This window comes from Aptenodytes forsteri, unplaced genomic scaffold (genome assembly GCF_000699145.1).
Source record: "Aptenodytes forsteri isolate BGI_AS27 unplaced genomic scaffold, ASM69914v1 Scaffold8, whole genome shotgun sequence".
Classification (NCBI taxonomy): Eukaryota; Metazoa; Chordata; class Aves; order Sphenisciformes; family Spheniscidae; genus Aptenodytes; species Aptenodytes forsteri.
The window spans coordinates 1,168,246-1,184,407 of NW_008796218.1; the positions used below are offsets into that span (position 1 = coordinate 1,168,246).

Genomic DNA, 16,162 nt, shown 5'->3' on the forward strand with positions numbered 1-16,162 from the left:
TCTTTCTCGCTTTCTCTCTCCTCTTCCTCTCTTTCTCACTTCATAGATGATTTCAAAAAGGTGCAAGTCGATTTGGAATCTTGTAATGAAGCACACACACAAAAATGCAGATGGGGGCTCCTCAGAACTTCTTCTCAGGTACGTTTTTCTTTTAAAGGTGCAAAAGAAACTTATAAAAATAAGAAAACCAAAAGAAAAAAAAAAAGAAGAAAAAAGTGGGGTGGGAATGAGGTGAAAAAATTATATCCCTCAATATTTCTCCCCATTTTATTTTTTTTTCCACTTTATTGTCAAGAAAGACATGGAATGGACTCTCTTCTCGAGAAAAAAAAGATTAAAAAAAAATTTTAGCTTCATATCCTTTTTCCCTCTTGCTCTTTCTTTTGTCTTCTGGCGTTGGCACCAGGGATGTCACACAGTGCCCGGCAGCAAAAAGTTCAAGTGCCAAACTGTCCCTTTGCAAGTACAGGCTTGGAAATACTGGGGGTGCGGGGGAACGAAACAGGCCTGGGAAACAAAACAACCCTCCCCCCCACCCCAAAAGGACGATGCCGCGGGAGCGGCGCTGCTCGCTGCCACCACCGCCGCCGCTGCCATCCCCTCCTTGCTGTGTCAGTTGTTTGGTTGGGGCCGGAGCAGCGTGAGAGTGCCCTGCCACCCCGCTCCTCGGCTCGGCGGCCCCGGGGACGGAGGGGCTCGGGGGCCGGGTCTCGCCACCCTCCCCCCGGGGAGAAAAAATCAAGATGGCTAGTCAGGGTTCATTTCTGGGGGCCAGCCGTTTCAGGGGAGGCTCGCACTGCCGGGGGCCTCTGGCTGGGCAGGGAGATGAGGGGACGGTGCAGCGCCTTGGCTTCCTCGGCCGCTTGCAGCCCCTCCGCCTGCCACCGGTACTGGCGAGCCCGCAGGATGCTGGGCACCTCCCGCTGCAGCCGCTGGGAGCTCTTCTTCTGCCACACGTCGTATTTGGAGTACTTGGCGTGTGAGGGCTTCTGGAAGCTCTCCTGCAAAGGGACAGGATAGCAACGTCAGCCTTGCCGCAAGCCTGCCCACCCTCCGGGTAGGGGTCCCCCCCTCTGAGCTCCATCCATCCCATGGAAACATTGCCCCATCCCTGGAAAGATTCAAGGTCAGGTTGGATGGGGCTTTGAGCAACTCGATCTAGTTGAAGATGTCCCTGCTCATTGCAGGGGGGTTGGACTAGATGACCTTTAGTGGTCCTTTCCAACCCAGACTATTCTATGATTCTGTGATCCAGCCCACCTCTGGTCCTCCAATTTATTAAAAGCTGACTTTCTGCAGGGTATTTGGCATGAATTGCCAATGGTTGCCAGCTCTTAAAGGCTCTGCAGAAGCAGCAGACCTTGCAGCTAGGATTTGTCCTCTCCCACCCACGGCCTTCTCATCTTTTCTCTTGCTATTTATTTCAGAGAAGGGCTGCCATCCTGGCACAGCCCCCCTACCTTGTTGAGTGCCGGCAGGCCCACCAGGGAGGTGGCGGAGAGGTCACGCTCGGACTTGACGGACTTGGCACAGTAGGTTTCCAGCAGAGCCAGGTCGCAGCTCCGAAAGCAGCACTCCTCCACGATCCCCCGGTTGATCCGCCGGTTATTTCGTCCCACTGGTCTACCTGCAATGGCAGAGACCCCGGCGTTAGCCGCCAACCTGGACTGAACCCTCTTGCCCCCTCCACGGCACCCATCCCCTTGTAGGCATCCCTGCACCAGCCACTGGAGACCGGTGTGTCCCACACACTTCAAAAATAGCAGCGCTTCTCCCAGATCAGCCAACACGCGCCCGCAAACTGGCCAAGTTTCACATTAAGACTTTCCCAGACAAATGCTGTTGATGCCAACAGGGCTCCCTGCATGCGTGCGGTGCTAATTAAAGGCGCTTTATATGGCGGTGATTTATTCCCCTTCTATACCTCTGGCACAGGCGGCCTTTTTGGGCGCAGCTAAAGCGAGGAAGCTCAAGCCCAGCCCAGCCGCCAGCACTGTGCCGATTACTGCGACCGTCTCCGATGTTGATCCTGGCAAGCGAGTTTTATTAGAAAGAAGCAGCACGGCGTTGTGGCTGCCAACCTCCCTCCAACGGGTCGATGCTCAGGCAGGTGAAACGAACCAAGGCGGCTAAATTTTACCAGATGGGACAGCTCTGAGACAGCTGCAGAAAGAATACAGGCTCCCACACCCGCCAAGAATAGCTATTAAACTTAATCTTTTAATAAGGGTTCCTCTCCCGTTTCTGCCTGCAGAAGGATGCGAAAGCCCGTGTCCGGTGCAGCAACAACTGAGTGCATTTCATGTCACCACTTAATGACAGCCAAAACTCTCCAAAGGAAAAGCTTACATCAGTTTTACTGGTTTTCCTCCCCCTCTTGAAATAAGAGATGGGCAAATTTGAATTTCTGATGCAAAACAAATTTGCTTGGGAATTGCAACTTCCAAAATGTAAACTGGCCCAAAATGATAGGATTTTCTTCGGGCCTTCGCACATGGCGTGTTATGCGCTTGTGCTGTTGTGGGGTTTGCAACAGGAGCTCTGCACGCTGCCACAAGCACCTCTTCTCAGCACAAGGTGCTCCAAGGGAGGGGAGCAGAGGCCGGCACCAGCAGGGCTTGCAAACACAATCCGGTACCACATCCTGGATCGGAGAATTTGGGCATGGGCTCAGCCGAGACCCTGCCTCCCAGCAGGCCTGTGGGAACGCACAAAATGGTCCACGTTGGCCCCATGCACAACCCACGATCCCCCCACATGCTCTGGATGAAGCAGGTGCTCAAGTATTTGGCCTTGGTGAAGATTTAAGGGCCCCAGTTTGCAAGGTGCTGACCAATTTCTCCGGGAGGTACCCCATCTGGGTGCCCACCCAAAGTGCCTCAGGACAAAGTGCAAAGCACAGGAGTTTTCTGTGCATGCAGTGCACATGTGAAAAGCAGCCCCATATGTGCAATGCAAACATGCATGTGCAACGCAGCCCTGCAAGTTCAACGCAGCCCTGCATGCACAATACAGCCCTGTGTATGCAATGCTGGCATGCAAAACCCCGCAACCGTATCTCATTGCAGGCTCTGCAATAGCGAAGCCGGGCAGGGCACCCGCTCTCTGTTAGAATCAGCCGTGCCCCCATCGGCGGGGAGCCCGCTGCTCCACGCTGGTGCATTGACGCCGCACTCAAAGGTTGCGAGAGCAAACATGGCATCAGGGCGCAGGGCGGTGGGGCAGCTGACTCATACCATGCAGTCTGCCTTCGGGAGTCATTTCAAATGCTCTATTTTCCACACTCGTCCCCCCTGCGCCACCACCTTCTTTTTCTTTTTCTCTTTTTCTTTTTCTCTTTTTCTTTTTCTTTTTCTTTTTCTTTTTCTTTTTCTTTTTCTTTTTCTTTTTCTCTGGAAAAATTTCAGGCACGACTTTTAGCCAGCCCTGCAGGAAGGTGAGAAGGATGGTTCCCTCTTGTAAAGGCTCAGTGAAGGAAGCATTGTTAGGAGTTTAATTTTCTCTCTGTAAATGCTTGTGGCCAACAAGCAAGCTGGATTGGGCCCTCCCTTTAAAGGCAGGGCAGGTGTGTTGGGTGCCCTCAGCCGTACAAGCGATGTCGGTGCAGGCAATCCAAGTGGCAATGCCCAAGGGAGACAGCGGAGAGGAGCCAGCTTGGGGCCAGGTGCACGTATTCTTCCATATGCACGCGATGCCCAGCGAGGTCCATGGGAGACCTGCGCTGCCATCGACATCCCGCACCGCATATGGCCCCCACTCAGCACCTATTGACCCCAGCGCCCAAACCTGCGTGTGCGGCAGGTTGCTGAAGCATTAGGCTGCTCCAGAAAGGCATCCTGAGCACAGGCAGAAGGAGAGTTTGGAAGGAAAAGAGAAAAAATTAAAGTCACCCCCTCTTGCTAGCACATCCCCAGAGGGCTGCATTCACACTCCTGCTGAACAGAAGGTTGCACAAATGACGACACGCATGGTCCAGGGAGAAGTCGAGGTTTTGAAAGGTTACATGTCTCCTCTCGAAAACAGAAGTTGCCCACTTGCAGCTATGTGTTTGCTGGAAAGAAGAGTGGGGGGAAAAAACAACAAGCAAAGCAGGACCATTTTCACCGCCTTGCCATCAAGGGCACTTTCTGTCATGGGAGCGCACAGGAAGATCATGGCAGCACATGTTTGCAAACACCCAGGTGTGGCACCACCAGAGTGAGCTCCCTGCAGGGATCACCACCGCAGCACGGCCCCTTCCTCCCACTTGCTGCCCCTTCCCAGCCTGCGGGCACATGTGTGGCCCCCGGCTCCGATGCGCTGCCCCTTCTCTCTTGCATAAAGCTGCTGCATGCCGTTCCCCTTGCTGGTGCCACTGCCAGCTCCACTGCGACGGTCCGATAGGGCACATTTCCCATTACATAATTGTCCGTACGGATCTCGCCAAATGCCAATACAATCCTCTGTAGGAGAGTTACTTTGGGAAAAAAAAATAGGCAAAAATAACAAACAGGGATTTAGTCCCAGAAAGTTCCTGGAGACAACAACCCAGGGAAGAGATGCCAGGACATTGCTGGTTAACAGTAATATCACTGCTGACCTGGATTGGAAAAAGTGTTTGTTCCATACCACGATTTACACATGGACTAAAGGTTGAATTTCCTGGCTTTTGCCCATGGATGGCATCTCGCTTTACTGCCACTGCCACACCCAGGGAGGATTTTGCCTCTCCATCCCTTGCCTGCCAGGGGAGAGCTGTGTGGGCAGTGGGCTGTGGCACTGCCAGGGCGCGCGAGCCACTTCCCGTTGCAGCGATGACCGCCTCCTCCTGAGGAAATGCGCTTCCTCTCAGCCTTCAATGAATGGCTATGCTCTCTTTTTCCCCAAATTGTGCTCCACCAAAACCTCCCACAGCTCTGTTGAGGGGCTGAGCCCCATGATGCAAAGCCCAGTGATGCAAAGCCTTCCGGCTGCCCGGGGTTACTCCCATCCAGCAGCGGGCTATCCTGACAGGGAGAGCTGGGCATCCCAGCAGCAGTGCAAAGCCAAACCTGCTTCTGGGAGAACCCGGAGGCCGCATACCTGCAGCTCAGCTATGCCTCCGTGCCGGAGGTGGTGGCACTGCCGTGGCCGCCAAGGGGACAGGAGGGTCCTTTCCTTGGCATCGCCACCCTGCTGCTCTGGGCTCCCCACCCTCACCGGGGCTGGACAGATGCCGCGGGGAGGGGTGTGCGGTGCCGGTGCCACCCTGGCCGGGTCCCCTCTCCTCCAGTCAATCAGGCGGCAAGCCGAGTGGAAGGGGACTTTGGGTGTAAATAGTCCCTGTGCCCCTGTCACAGGAATGTCGGGAGCAACAAGGGGGCCTTTGTGCGGCACCGGGCCCTGTCCCAGTGCCCCCGGCCTGGCCCTCCCCCACCCCGGCACCGCACTTTCCCCCCTGCTTTTTCCTAGTATTATTCGGAGGAGCGGCGGGTGCGCAAGAATGTGCCCCGTCAGCACAAGCGGCTGCAAAGAGCTAAATTCTTATCAGCTGTTGGAAAGGAGGAAACAGGAGCTGTTGTTTACAGAGAAGTCGGACGCCTCTACCCCTGCAGCCCCTTCTCCCCTCCCTGCCAGCATTGCATGACAACAACTTTGCGGCCGAGGCTTCCTCACGACCTGCCCCGCTTTTTTCACTTGGGGCTGCGCTCAGCATCCCTCCGCAGGCTGCACCACTGTCCCCAGGGTGGGTGCCAGGGAGGAGGGAGAGGGGGTCCTGACCCTGCCGCAGTGCCACGGTGGGATGACACCACCTTGCCAGCACCTGCGGGCCAGCCCCAAAAGCCTTAAAGTCACGGAGGGGAGGAGTCACGGCAGAGGCAGAGAGCAAAGCATGCACAGCTCCAGCTGCAGCTTGCCCAGGCACCCCCAGGATGCAGCGCGGGGCTGGTGTGGTGCACATCCATCGTGCCCACCCCGCATACCGTGGCTGGGTAACCCCAGCGCTGCCAGCTCCTGCCCATGTTGGTGCAGCTCTTCTGCAGCCCCAGCTCTCGGAGGCAGCTTCAACATCCTCAGCCCTAAGCACCTGCCAGCCACGATGCCTCCAAGGGCACCTGGGGGCTGGGACTCACTTCCCACGCCAGCAGACAGATGGGCATCCCGGTTATCAGGGGGTGCACCCTGCTCAGTCTAGGTTGCATATTTCCCTGTTGCCAGATGCTGGAGGGGCATGAAACACCGTCGGTATGCTGCATCCCCTTGCATGGATACAAACAGTGCTGTATTTCAGAGCTAGCTTTGCTAGGTAAGTGCTCCCTTGTAAGAATGCAGAGCATCGTTTAAGTACTTAAGTCACCACTGCAGCAGAAAACCAATAACAGATTTTCATACCATTTTTATTTTTTCTGAGATTACCAGTCGAATGCTTGCAACAAGCCCCGTCCAGCAAGCGGGGCCCACCTGTACCTGCAGGACAAGGCTGCCCAAGTTATTTACCTCCCGTATGAATGACTGCATTAGCACAGGCTGCTCATCAGGTCACACATCCCATGCTGAGAAGTGCTCATGACAAACCCAGGCCCAGTTTTAAGACGTAAATGCACAATCGTGCGACATAACCGTGCCCTATCGAGCCTACATGGTGACAATAGTGTAGCCAGGAGGGTTTAGGAGTGAAGATGAATATGGTCAGGAGAATTAATCACTTTATGAGGCCAACTGATGGAGATAAAGGGAAAAAATGAGGTGAGCTCAGGGTGTCCAAACCCTTCATCAAGTAGAGCCATCGCCCAAACGTCTTCAGCCCTGCACGGCACAAGCTGGTCAGATGCTGAAGGAGTTAAAATACAGGACTGGGGGGACTTTGCTTCATCCCCCAGCACCTGGGCTCTCCAGAAATATTCAAAAAGAAGAAGGGGGGATGGGAGAGGACAAAAAAAAAAGCAAGAATCCCCTTGCAAGCACCAGACTGGCCACTTGGCATCAAGCGACTTGTCTGCCTTCAAAAGTGTTTTTATTTTGGCCTGGACAGCTGGGTTATTTGAGGTCAATTTGTCCATAAAACAAAAGCCCCATTCCCTTTCATCCTCAGAGAGGGGGAGGAGGGAAGAGAAACCACAGGAGAGAGACGGATGCTCCTCTATATATAGAGGGAGAGGAAGAGGTGTGAGAGTGGGAGAGGAGTTTGCCTCTTTGCCACGCCGGCAAGGCCAGCCCCGGACCCGCCGCCTTGGCCGAGCTCTAGTGCGGGGCTCATTGGTGGAGGAAAGGTGGAAGGGGGAGATGAGAAGAGGAAGGGCAGCTGATGTGCAAACCCTCGTCGCTCAGCTCGGTGAGAAGAAGGAAGCGCGCCCAGGGTGTCCCCAAAAGCACTGCCTGCCCGCAACACCCAGGGGGTCATGAAAGCATCCCGCTGCTCAGCTGGGATGGGGCAGGGCAACCACCCCCCCGATAGCTGCAAAGCCACCTGCAGCCCAACCGCCTGCCCAAAATTACACAGCCCAAACCCTGACTGCTGCTGGATGCGGGATCCCTGCACCTCTCCCCGCCCAACCTCAGCAGGCAGCGTCAGCCAAGTCTGGCTGAGCACCCAGGATGGGAAGGGATATCCAGGGTCGTCTCCTAACTTTGCAGCGCCCCGTTCCCTGCACAGGCAGACTGGGAGGAGAGGGAGGCTGGCTCTCGACTCCACTACTCCAAACAACACCCTGTTACTTGAAAGCAACTTTTTAATTCCTTTTCCCAAGGCAGAGGCAAGACTGCCAAATGCATGGCACCATGTGCAGCTAGTATCTCCGTCCTCTTCCCCCCTGTTTGGCTTTGCATCTTTCCCGCAGTCAGTCACTCTGTGGTTCAGTCCTCAGTGGGCAGCAAGACACAGGATCTTCCCTCTCCCAGGCAAAGCAGGGAACTGAAACACCAGAACAAGGCATCACACTCAAGGCACCTCCACCCACAGATTGCTGAGCATCCATCACTACTGGTTTACTCCTCCTCCCTGTTTACCAGCTAAGCTGTTGTACTGCTAATGCCAATGGTCCAAACCCCCAAAGCATCCTGGTGGAAAGCCCGCTCCAGCCAACTGTCCTGAAGCCACCTGCACTCTGTGGACAACAACAACGCTGCATTTTTTTGGTACTAGCTGCACGGCAAAAGGGTAAGACATCACTATTCAGTGACAGGTTCACCAGCAGGTAGCCAGGAGGCCACAAAGCGTATTTTGGGAGCAGCCTAGAAGCTGCTGCTACACCCAAGCAAAGCCTGCCCAGAAAGAGGGAGCGTTCAGCTCCCTGCCTGCTCCCAGGATGCAGCGATTAGACAGCAAGGTTTAAAAATAAGCCAGCGCCCCAGCTCAGCAGAGAGCTGGCTGCAGACATCCTCGTTATTTTAATGACTTGCCCGTATCGCCGGTGAGCCAACCACCTATGGCTCCCCAGTGATATTTGACTTTCCCGAGCATCAAATGCAGGACACGGTTTCCCCATGGACAGTCCCCAAAACCGGCGCGAGGTGGGTGCATGTCACCTTGAGCACGTCGCTTTTCTTGCTCCTCTCCTGGCCTACTGCCATGTACAACGCAAACATGAAAAGCACCGGGCTGGGAAACCCCTCCTTTCACTCCCGGCCCAGCTCCACCAAAGCAAGGCACAGGGTGGGGGCAGCATCCTGCCCACTACTGGCAGCTGCCTGGCACTTACTGAAGTAGAAGCCCCTGTCCCCGCAGACGAACTGCAGCGTGTCCACCAGCTCCCCACCACAGAGGGTCTCCGCCGTGCCATACGCCGCAGCCGAATCCAGTGCGTAGGCCAGGAAAGCCAGCAGCAGCAGCAGCATCCGCCTCACCGCACACATCCTCTGCACCTGGGGAAAGAGGCACAGTGTTAACACAGCGTGAGAGACCCCTCTCTGCCACCTCCTCCGGGCAATGCCCCCCTGCCCACAGCACTCCTGGGGTTTGATGCCTGGACATGTCGGGATGCTGCAGGGAAGGACCGACAGTGCTGAGCCGGTCGCTGGTGCGAGGCTGGCTCCCTGTGCTTGCCCGCTGGTCAGCCGCTCCGGCCAGACAAGGTTTGCATTGAAGCAGTTTTTCTATTGGAAAATCCCACTTCAGCCTACCTCTGAAAGGCTTTTATTCCCCCTGCTCTTTCAACAGTGTGATTTTTTATTTTTTCTCCCTTTTACATGGGAAATCATTCAAATTATTATCAGGAGGTATTTTTTTTTCAGTTCTGATGACAGGTTTTCATGTCCTACCTGAACACATTTTCCCCCAAAGCAGAAACAAATGAAGTTTCAACCTGTCCTAGGGTTGCTTTTGAGGAAAGCTGGGTTTTGCCAGGGAGCGGCAGCCTTCGTCCCAGGTGTGCGAGAGACCTGCATGGCTGAGGCTTGGGCAATCAAGGGGCTGATTGCACAAGCCATATTTGCTGACGAAAGCCAGGACCTAGAAGACATCCCTCAGGAGCAGAGCGGTCCCACAAGAAATGCGCCTGAGGCATTACCAAGGAGGGCCAAGGGGGTATGAGCCGGCACAGAGGATTAAAAAAGAAACTCTCTGGATATTTGCTAACTAACCCAAAGATTTCCCCTGACTCAGCTCCAGCAAACAGCTTTACCTTTGTGTCAGCTTCTGCAGGTGTAAAGTGAGGGTGCTATTGCCTCACTGGATGAGGCAAAACCCATGGATGGTTCCAAGCATTATAGTCTCTCACTGATGAGCATCACTGTATATATACAGCTAAATAATGATGGTGGCCAGACAGGTCAGCTCAAAATGAAGAGGGGAAGTATGGCAAAATAGCAGTCGGCGTGGGGCAATGCTAAATCTCAAGCGGAGCGTCCCCTCTCCCCGCTAATGCTCAGCTAAGACGCTGGGTTTCACATCCAGCCTTCGTCACCATAGCATCTGAGCAACTCGAGAATAATATCAGTTAATGAATATTACCTCACCCCCCCGGGATGCTCAGAGATGGAGCCGAAGCCCAGGATAGATTAAATGACTCACCCAAGGTCACGGGGGAAGTCTGCAGCACAGCCAGGAAATTAGCCCAGCTCCCCTGGGGCCCCGCTACAGTCCTGCCAGCAATAAAGCCACCCTTGCTACCAATTATTTACTATCACGTAGCTCAAATCGTTGCTGCTAGAAATGTGCCATGCTTACAAGTCACAAGCTCTTCTGAGCAGCAGGAGGACAGGGATCAGCAGCAAGAAAAGCCAAAACGGAGGCTGCAAGGTCTGGGTGGGCTGAGGTGGGCATCTCCCCCCATATAAGCTTCGATGCCCATTGTATTGCTCAGCCTGTGCTGGCAGAGACCAGCAAGGCTGGCAAAACCCCTCCAGGGCTCTGGAAAAGAGAGGCAGAAGCCCTGGGAACAAACTGGGCTCAAACCAGCAAGTGGTGGGACCGGGACCAGTTTTTCCAGTAGCACCGGTCCCTTTGGCCCACCTGGGGAGCTTTGGTCTATATTACACTAGGAGCAGAGGGATGGCACCGGGCTATGATTGCACCATGCTGCCAAGCTGCAGTGTTTTGCCACCAACATCTTCTCACCTTGATTTCTTTATCAAGTGGCTAACGGGTGTTTACTGGGCCTCCCCAACATGACCGCAGCATCACCTGCACTGCTTGAGTCACGCCCCTGGTATGGCAGCATCGGTAGCTGGATCTCCAACTGACAAGACAGCAATGATCCTGCTCCCTTTCCTTTTTTTTTCCCTTTTTCCTCTTTTTTCACATGCAGCTCCTGATTGCTGGTGTCCCCAGGGCGCAGGTAGCGCCGGCAGCTCATTGTCGGGGCAGCAGAGGTGTGCCAGCCAGTGCCACCGTTGAAGCCACTGACATGGGACTTCAGGACACCCAAATAGTCCCCCGTCCCCAATTAGGCTCATGCTGGCTGCAAGCACTGAGGCTAACGAGCAGGCTGCATGCTGGCCTGCCCCGAGCCAGAGCCAGCCCCCGCAGAAGGGGCTTGCTTGGTGGCACGGGTGACAAGTTTTTCCTCCACAGTCAGTCCAAAGAAAGGGGTGAGATGCTCTGAAGCAAGGGGAGAGCGAGGTTTTGTCAGCAGGGCGATATCTGATGCTGGGGAGACCTGATACCTTCTGTGGAAAAACACTTGTGCTCCTCAGAAAATACCCGCTCCTGTGCAACCCGCACCGCAAGCACAAGGCAGCCCCTGGCAGCCTTCCCTGCCTCCGCTGCGAGCTCTTTTAGGGTGCCCACGCACCCTGTAACTCTGGCCAGGAAGCCGCCCTGAAGCCACGAGGACAGGGACAGCCCCGACGCTGTCATCCAGAGCCGGGCTAACGTGGACGTGCGCAATGCAACGAAGTCCCCCTTTGTCCACGCATCAACCCCAGCCCTTTCCACCGCTGTCACCTTGGCATCTCCCTGCTCCCTCCAGCAGCCGTGTAATGAGAAACCGGGCAGCAAAGCAAAAAGCATCTTTATTTACTACCCGGTACTGCAGTTTCTCTCCAGCTTGATGGAGCCACAACCCAATCCCATAAGCCCTTCCCTCTTGCTTTGGCCCTACTGGCCCTGCAGAGGAAAAGCCCCCTGGCTTCACCCAAGGGCTAGACAGGCTCCCAGGGTGCAGTCACCAGCTCCACGCACCCTGATGACCTTTCAATCGATCCTTCCCGCCTCCCACTCCTCCTTAGCAGGGATGAGCAGCACCCATGCAGGAGAGCTCGCACCTGCCCCACCGCAGCTGCCAGAGCAGATGCTGTGCCCCAAAATGGGGCGGCATGGCACAGCTGGGTACCCGCAGCCCACGACCCGGCGCAAGCACCATGCCAGCTGCACAGGTTGCATGTGGCTTCAGTTATCATGGACAAATCCTGCTCAGCATTGCGAGTCGAAGCTCTTTATGAACTGCTCCGAGCCTTCATTCTCCACTGGAAACATGGGACAGCACTGCTTTTGGTTTCTAGTCCAAACATTAGGACAGGGACAGCCCCCTCAGCTGTGGGACAGGAGTAAATTCACACCGACAGCTGGAAAAACCTTCAGTTTTTATTAGAAAGCTTCTCTCACGTGAGATGTAACAGAAATAAGGCAGCAAGAGGTAAGCGGGGCGCTTTCCTAGCAGACAAGGTCCCGTCTCCACTAGGAGAGAGGCTACGCCTACCAAAGTTTCATTCTTGCCAAAGCAGGTTGAATCAGCCATGCTGGCTGCCATTCCCCCTCACGTGCCTGCAGAGAGCTCAAACACTTCAGGATGCGGTTTTAACCAGGGGCGGTGGAACAGCAGTGCGAGACATGCCAGGTGCCCAACAACCTGAGTACCGAATGCCTCCTAATGAGGGCTCGGACCCCACGTGGCGTGCAAGAGGGTGATGCAAGAGGAATTTCTTAGTTGCACAGCTGCCCTGTAACATCCTGGGAATCGCACCTGAGAGCAGCCTTCTTGGCACGGGAGAGGCTCAGACAAGCCATGAGAGCACGATACTGGCCTCTCCTTGCCTTGAAAGGGTCTGCTTTGCTCTCCATCCTTCATGTCCCTCTCCTGCCTTCCCCCGCATCCTCAGGTCCCCGCGTGAAGCCAGGCTGCTGCTGGAGCCAGCTTGGCCGCAAGCTGCTGCGCACGGGATGCTCCTGGCTGCCTTGGGTCTCCTGCGTATTACCCCCTCGCAGCACAGGCTGCTGCACCCATGGCTGGGAACCCCCAAAAACCTCTCGGCAGCCCCCAGCCAGCAGGGACACGCCAACAGAGAGGGCCCTCTTGGAGCAGCTGCGGTGTGCCGGGGGAGAGCCTGAGGGCAGGTTTGTAGTGGAGCCACGCTCCTGCCCAAGGCCGTTAAAGGATTTTTTCAGGATTTGCTGCAGAATCAGTTGGATCGACGATTTCTGTCCAGTTCTAGGGAGTCGGGGGCCAAGAGGCCACAATGCTACAAGGCCCTGTTGCCAAATCTCAGAGGACAGCTCAGGCATCCCTTGCATCCAGGCTTGTGCTGAGCCAACCAAACCACGGTGCCTCTCTTGGGCAACAAACATCTCCCCAAAAACAGAGACTAAACCTCCTGTCTGACCTAATTCCTTCTTCAGTCTGGCCTTCATTACAATTTAATATGAACAGAACAACGTAGGAGGGAATTGACAGATGGCCCAGTCTGCAAAATTTGGATTTGGACAGCAAAAAGAAAAAAAAAATCTCACTTCTTTGTGGAGCACTGCAGCATTTAAAAGGGAGCACAGTGAAAAGTCATCAGTCTAAACCCAGCAGCGTGTGCAGGATGGGAAAACCCCAGTTTGCGCATCCCAGCCTCCATCACCCTCCACCCCTCCAAAAAAAATCGGGCAGACTGATGTTTCGCTACTCCAACGATTGCCTGCAAGAGATGCTGAACGTCTCTCTGTGTTACTCCTCACGGAGGGCAGCCCCAGGAGAGCAGGGAGCTGACCGGGTTTTGAGTGCAGTTCTCCCGAAGGGGCAGGACGCAGGCGCACGCCAACCTCGCATGTGCCAAGCAAGTGCCGCCCCTGCCCACAGGCAACCTCGCACAGGGCGCCAGGCCATGACGCCCCGAGGTGCCAAGTAGCAGAGGGCTAGCAGAGGCCAGTGGGGAGACGCAGGTGCCTTGGCAGCCGAAAACCACCCTGGGGCTGCATCTTGGGCAGAGGCACCGGGATGAGGCGCCCAACGGTACCCGAAGGGAGAGGAGCTGACACATGCTGTACTGCAGAAGAGCCTCCCTTTTCATCTAAAACAGAAAGGATGAGATTTCCAACCCGCAGCTTGGAAGAAGCAAGCTTCAAAACACAAAACTTTCGACCTTCGTGCTGTCAGGCAAATAAAACCGACCCAGGACCAGGGGTTTTGCTGTTTAGCTCAGGCTTGAAAAAAAAAAAAAAAAAAAAAAAAAAAAAAAAAAAAAAAAAAAAAAAAAAAAAAAAAAAAAAAAAAAAAAAAAAAAAAAAAAAAAAAAAAAAAAAAAAAAAAAAAAAAAAAAAAAAAAAAAAAAAAAAAAAAAAAAAAAAACAACTCCTGATTCTTGGCACCTGGCTCGCATGACATTTATATGGCTGAGGTTGGCAATGCTGCTGCTATTTTTAGCCCTCACTTTTTTGTCTTCACTGCTTGTCCCCATCAGCAGCCCACTCTGCCCTGCGCTGGGGGGGTCACCTTTCTGCCTCCCATCCTGCGAGAAGGGAGAGACGCCTGCCCCCTCTGCCTGCGGGACAGAGGCCAGGGCAGGCAGGGGAGCGCTGCCTGCACCCCGCATCTATCGGTGCTGCAGCAAGGACTACCGTAGCTGTGGAAAAATCAAGCTGAAAAAGGTGAATGGGGTATTCAGTACCATTTACTCACCCCACTGGGGAGTAAGAACGTATTGCACAAATTTTGGTATGCAGCCCAGAAACATTTGATTTATTGCATAAAAAAAAGGAAATGCAATCTTGCTTAACTCTTCTAAAGACAGCTGGCAGGACCCAGGGAAGGGATTTAAGTCCATTTTAGTAGCCTCACTTAACTCCCTTTCTTTATTGTTCCTCTCTCCTTTCTGCATTCCCGTCCAAAACCTGGAGTATATCAGGGAAAGTTAAAGCAAGTTAAGCTGTTAAATCAGAAATTGTGGTGACTGGAGTCTACTGGCAAGTGATATTCCCACAACACGTTGAACTTGCTTTATGTCTTGGCAGAGCAGCTTCAACCCTTTCACAGCCGGGCTGCAACGCCAAGGCGGATTTCTTCCCCCGGTGCCCCCCACCTCTCCTGACCTCTCATGCAAACGTGTCGAGGGAGGCCGATATCTCTTTGCCCCATTAAGACACACAGCAGCCTTTAAAAGCAAAGACAACCCAAAGAAGGATCGGAGAGGTCAGTCCCAGGACACGAGCGGGGAGAGGGTGAGCCACTTCCAGTGCTCGTATGCACTGCTGGAAACACACCAACTCCTCGGTCCCTCTAAAAATAAGACCTCACCTGCTGTGTTTGCTTTATTTAAAAAAAGAAAAGTACAGAAATGCTTTTCTCTGGTGCTTCACGAGGCAAGCCAGGCTCACTCCGAAGCCTATAGGAATCAATGGGAAGACATGCACTGACACCTCCGGCTTGCCTGGTCAAAGCAGCAGCCCTCCAGCCAGGCTGCAAAAAGGATCACCTGTCAGAAAAAGCACTGGGACACACACGCAGACACATTTTGGCTCTCAAATTTCATGTGGCAGTGGGAGGGGACCTGTGGTGTCAAATCTTTTATCCCTTAATGAATTTTCACAGGAGCCAGATAGCCCCTTTGAAAGGCTGAGTGAACTTGTGTGGGTGTCGACAACGTGGAGCAAGATTTACAGCTCTGACCCATTCACCCCCACCAAAATTGTCAAGTTGGGTCCAAAACAGCTCAGTGAAGCTAAAATCAGAAGTGTCAGTCAGTTTTATTCCTCCAGATGTCCACAGCACAAAGTAACCCTCACAAAACCCCACGACCCAGGCTCCTCAACTCCACTCTAAATCAAGGCAAGAGGAGGAATAAAAAACCCAACATGCAAACCCTGCAAAGTAAAAGGAAAAAACACACACACACACACACGCAACCTGACAAGAAATAAACCCAAAGAAAACCAGGCCTTGGCCTCCCAAGCACATCCCGACATTTGGAAGAAAACTACAGACTTTGTATAGGAAGCTTCAACTCGAGGGTTGAAAGCAGTGGTTCTCCCGAGGTGTCCATTTAAAACCACCCACACAAACCTTGTTTTTACACTCAATTGCTCCACGCCGCCTGAGCGAGACCTGGCGTATCAGAAACCCTGCTAAGTACCACTGGCTCGAGGCAAGGCAGCCACATCTGCTGGTACAGTTACGCTAAATCCGAGTTTCCTCATGTGCCCCAATTCCCTACTGCTCAACAGAGTGCTAAAACCTTTCCAAGTTGCGCTCTTAAAACAATTACTGTAGGGAAAAGCAACTGGGAAGGAAGAAGAAGAAAAAAAAAATCACACAAAGTCGAAGGCTGCATGCCAACCATTAACTCTCACTCCATTTTGGCTTCGCTTTCTTGTTTTTCCTCTCTGTATTTTTATCCCTCCGAGACCGAACACGCCGCAGTGTTTTGCAGAAGAGAGTTTAATAATCTCCCCGCTCTCCGAAGCCGGAGAACTGTCTGTCCCTTCCCTGCGCCGCGCCGCTACGAGCGTCTCCCCGCTCCCAAAACAACCCCGCGAGCGGAGGGAGCGCCACGGGCAGCCGGGGGCCGC

At 53.9% G+C, this 16,162-nt stretch overlaps 1 protein-coding gene across 1 annotated transcript; it reads right to left on the minus strand.

The window, feature by feature from the left end:
* Positions 1–280: 280 nt before the first annotated feature.
* Positions 281–8,821, minus strand: IGF2 (insulin like growth factor 2). Its single transcript, XM_009288740.2, has 3 exons — positions 8,658–8,821; positions 1,461–1,627; positions 281–1,001 (listed from the first exon to the last, which is right to left on the minus strand). Exons 1-3 carry the CDS (start codon positions 8,809–8,811, stop codon positions 759–761), a joined length of 564 nt encoding a protein of 187 aa, XP_009287015.1. The 5' UTR covers positions 8,812–8,821; the 3' UTR covers positions 281–758.
* Between the last annotated feature and the right edge of the window lie 7,341 nt (positions 8,822–16,162).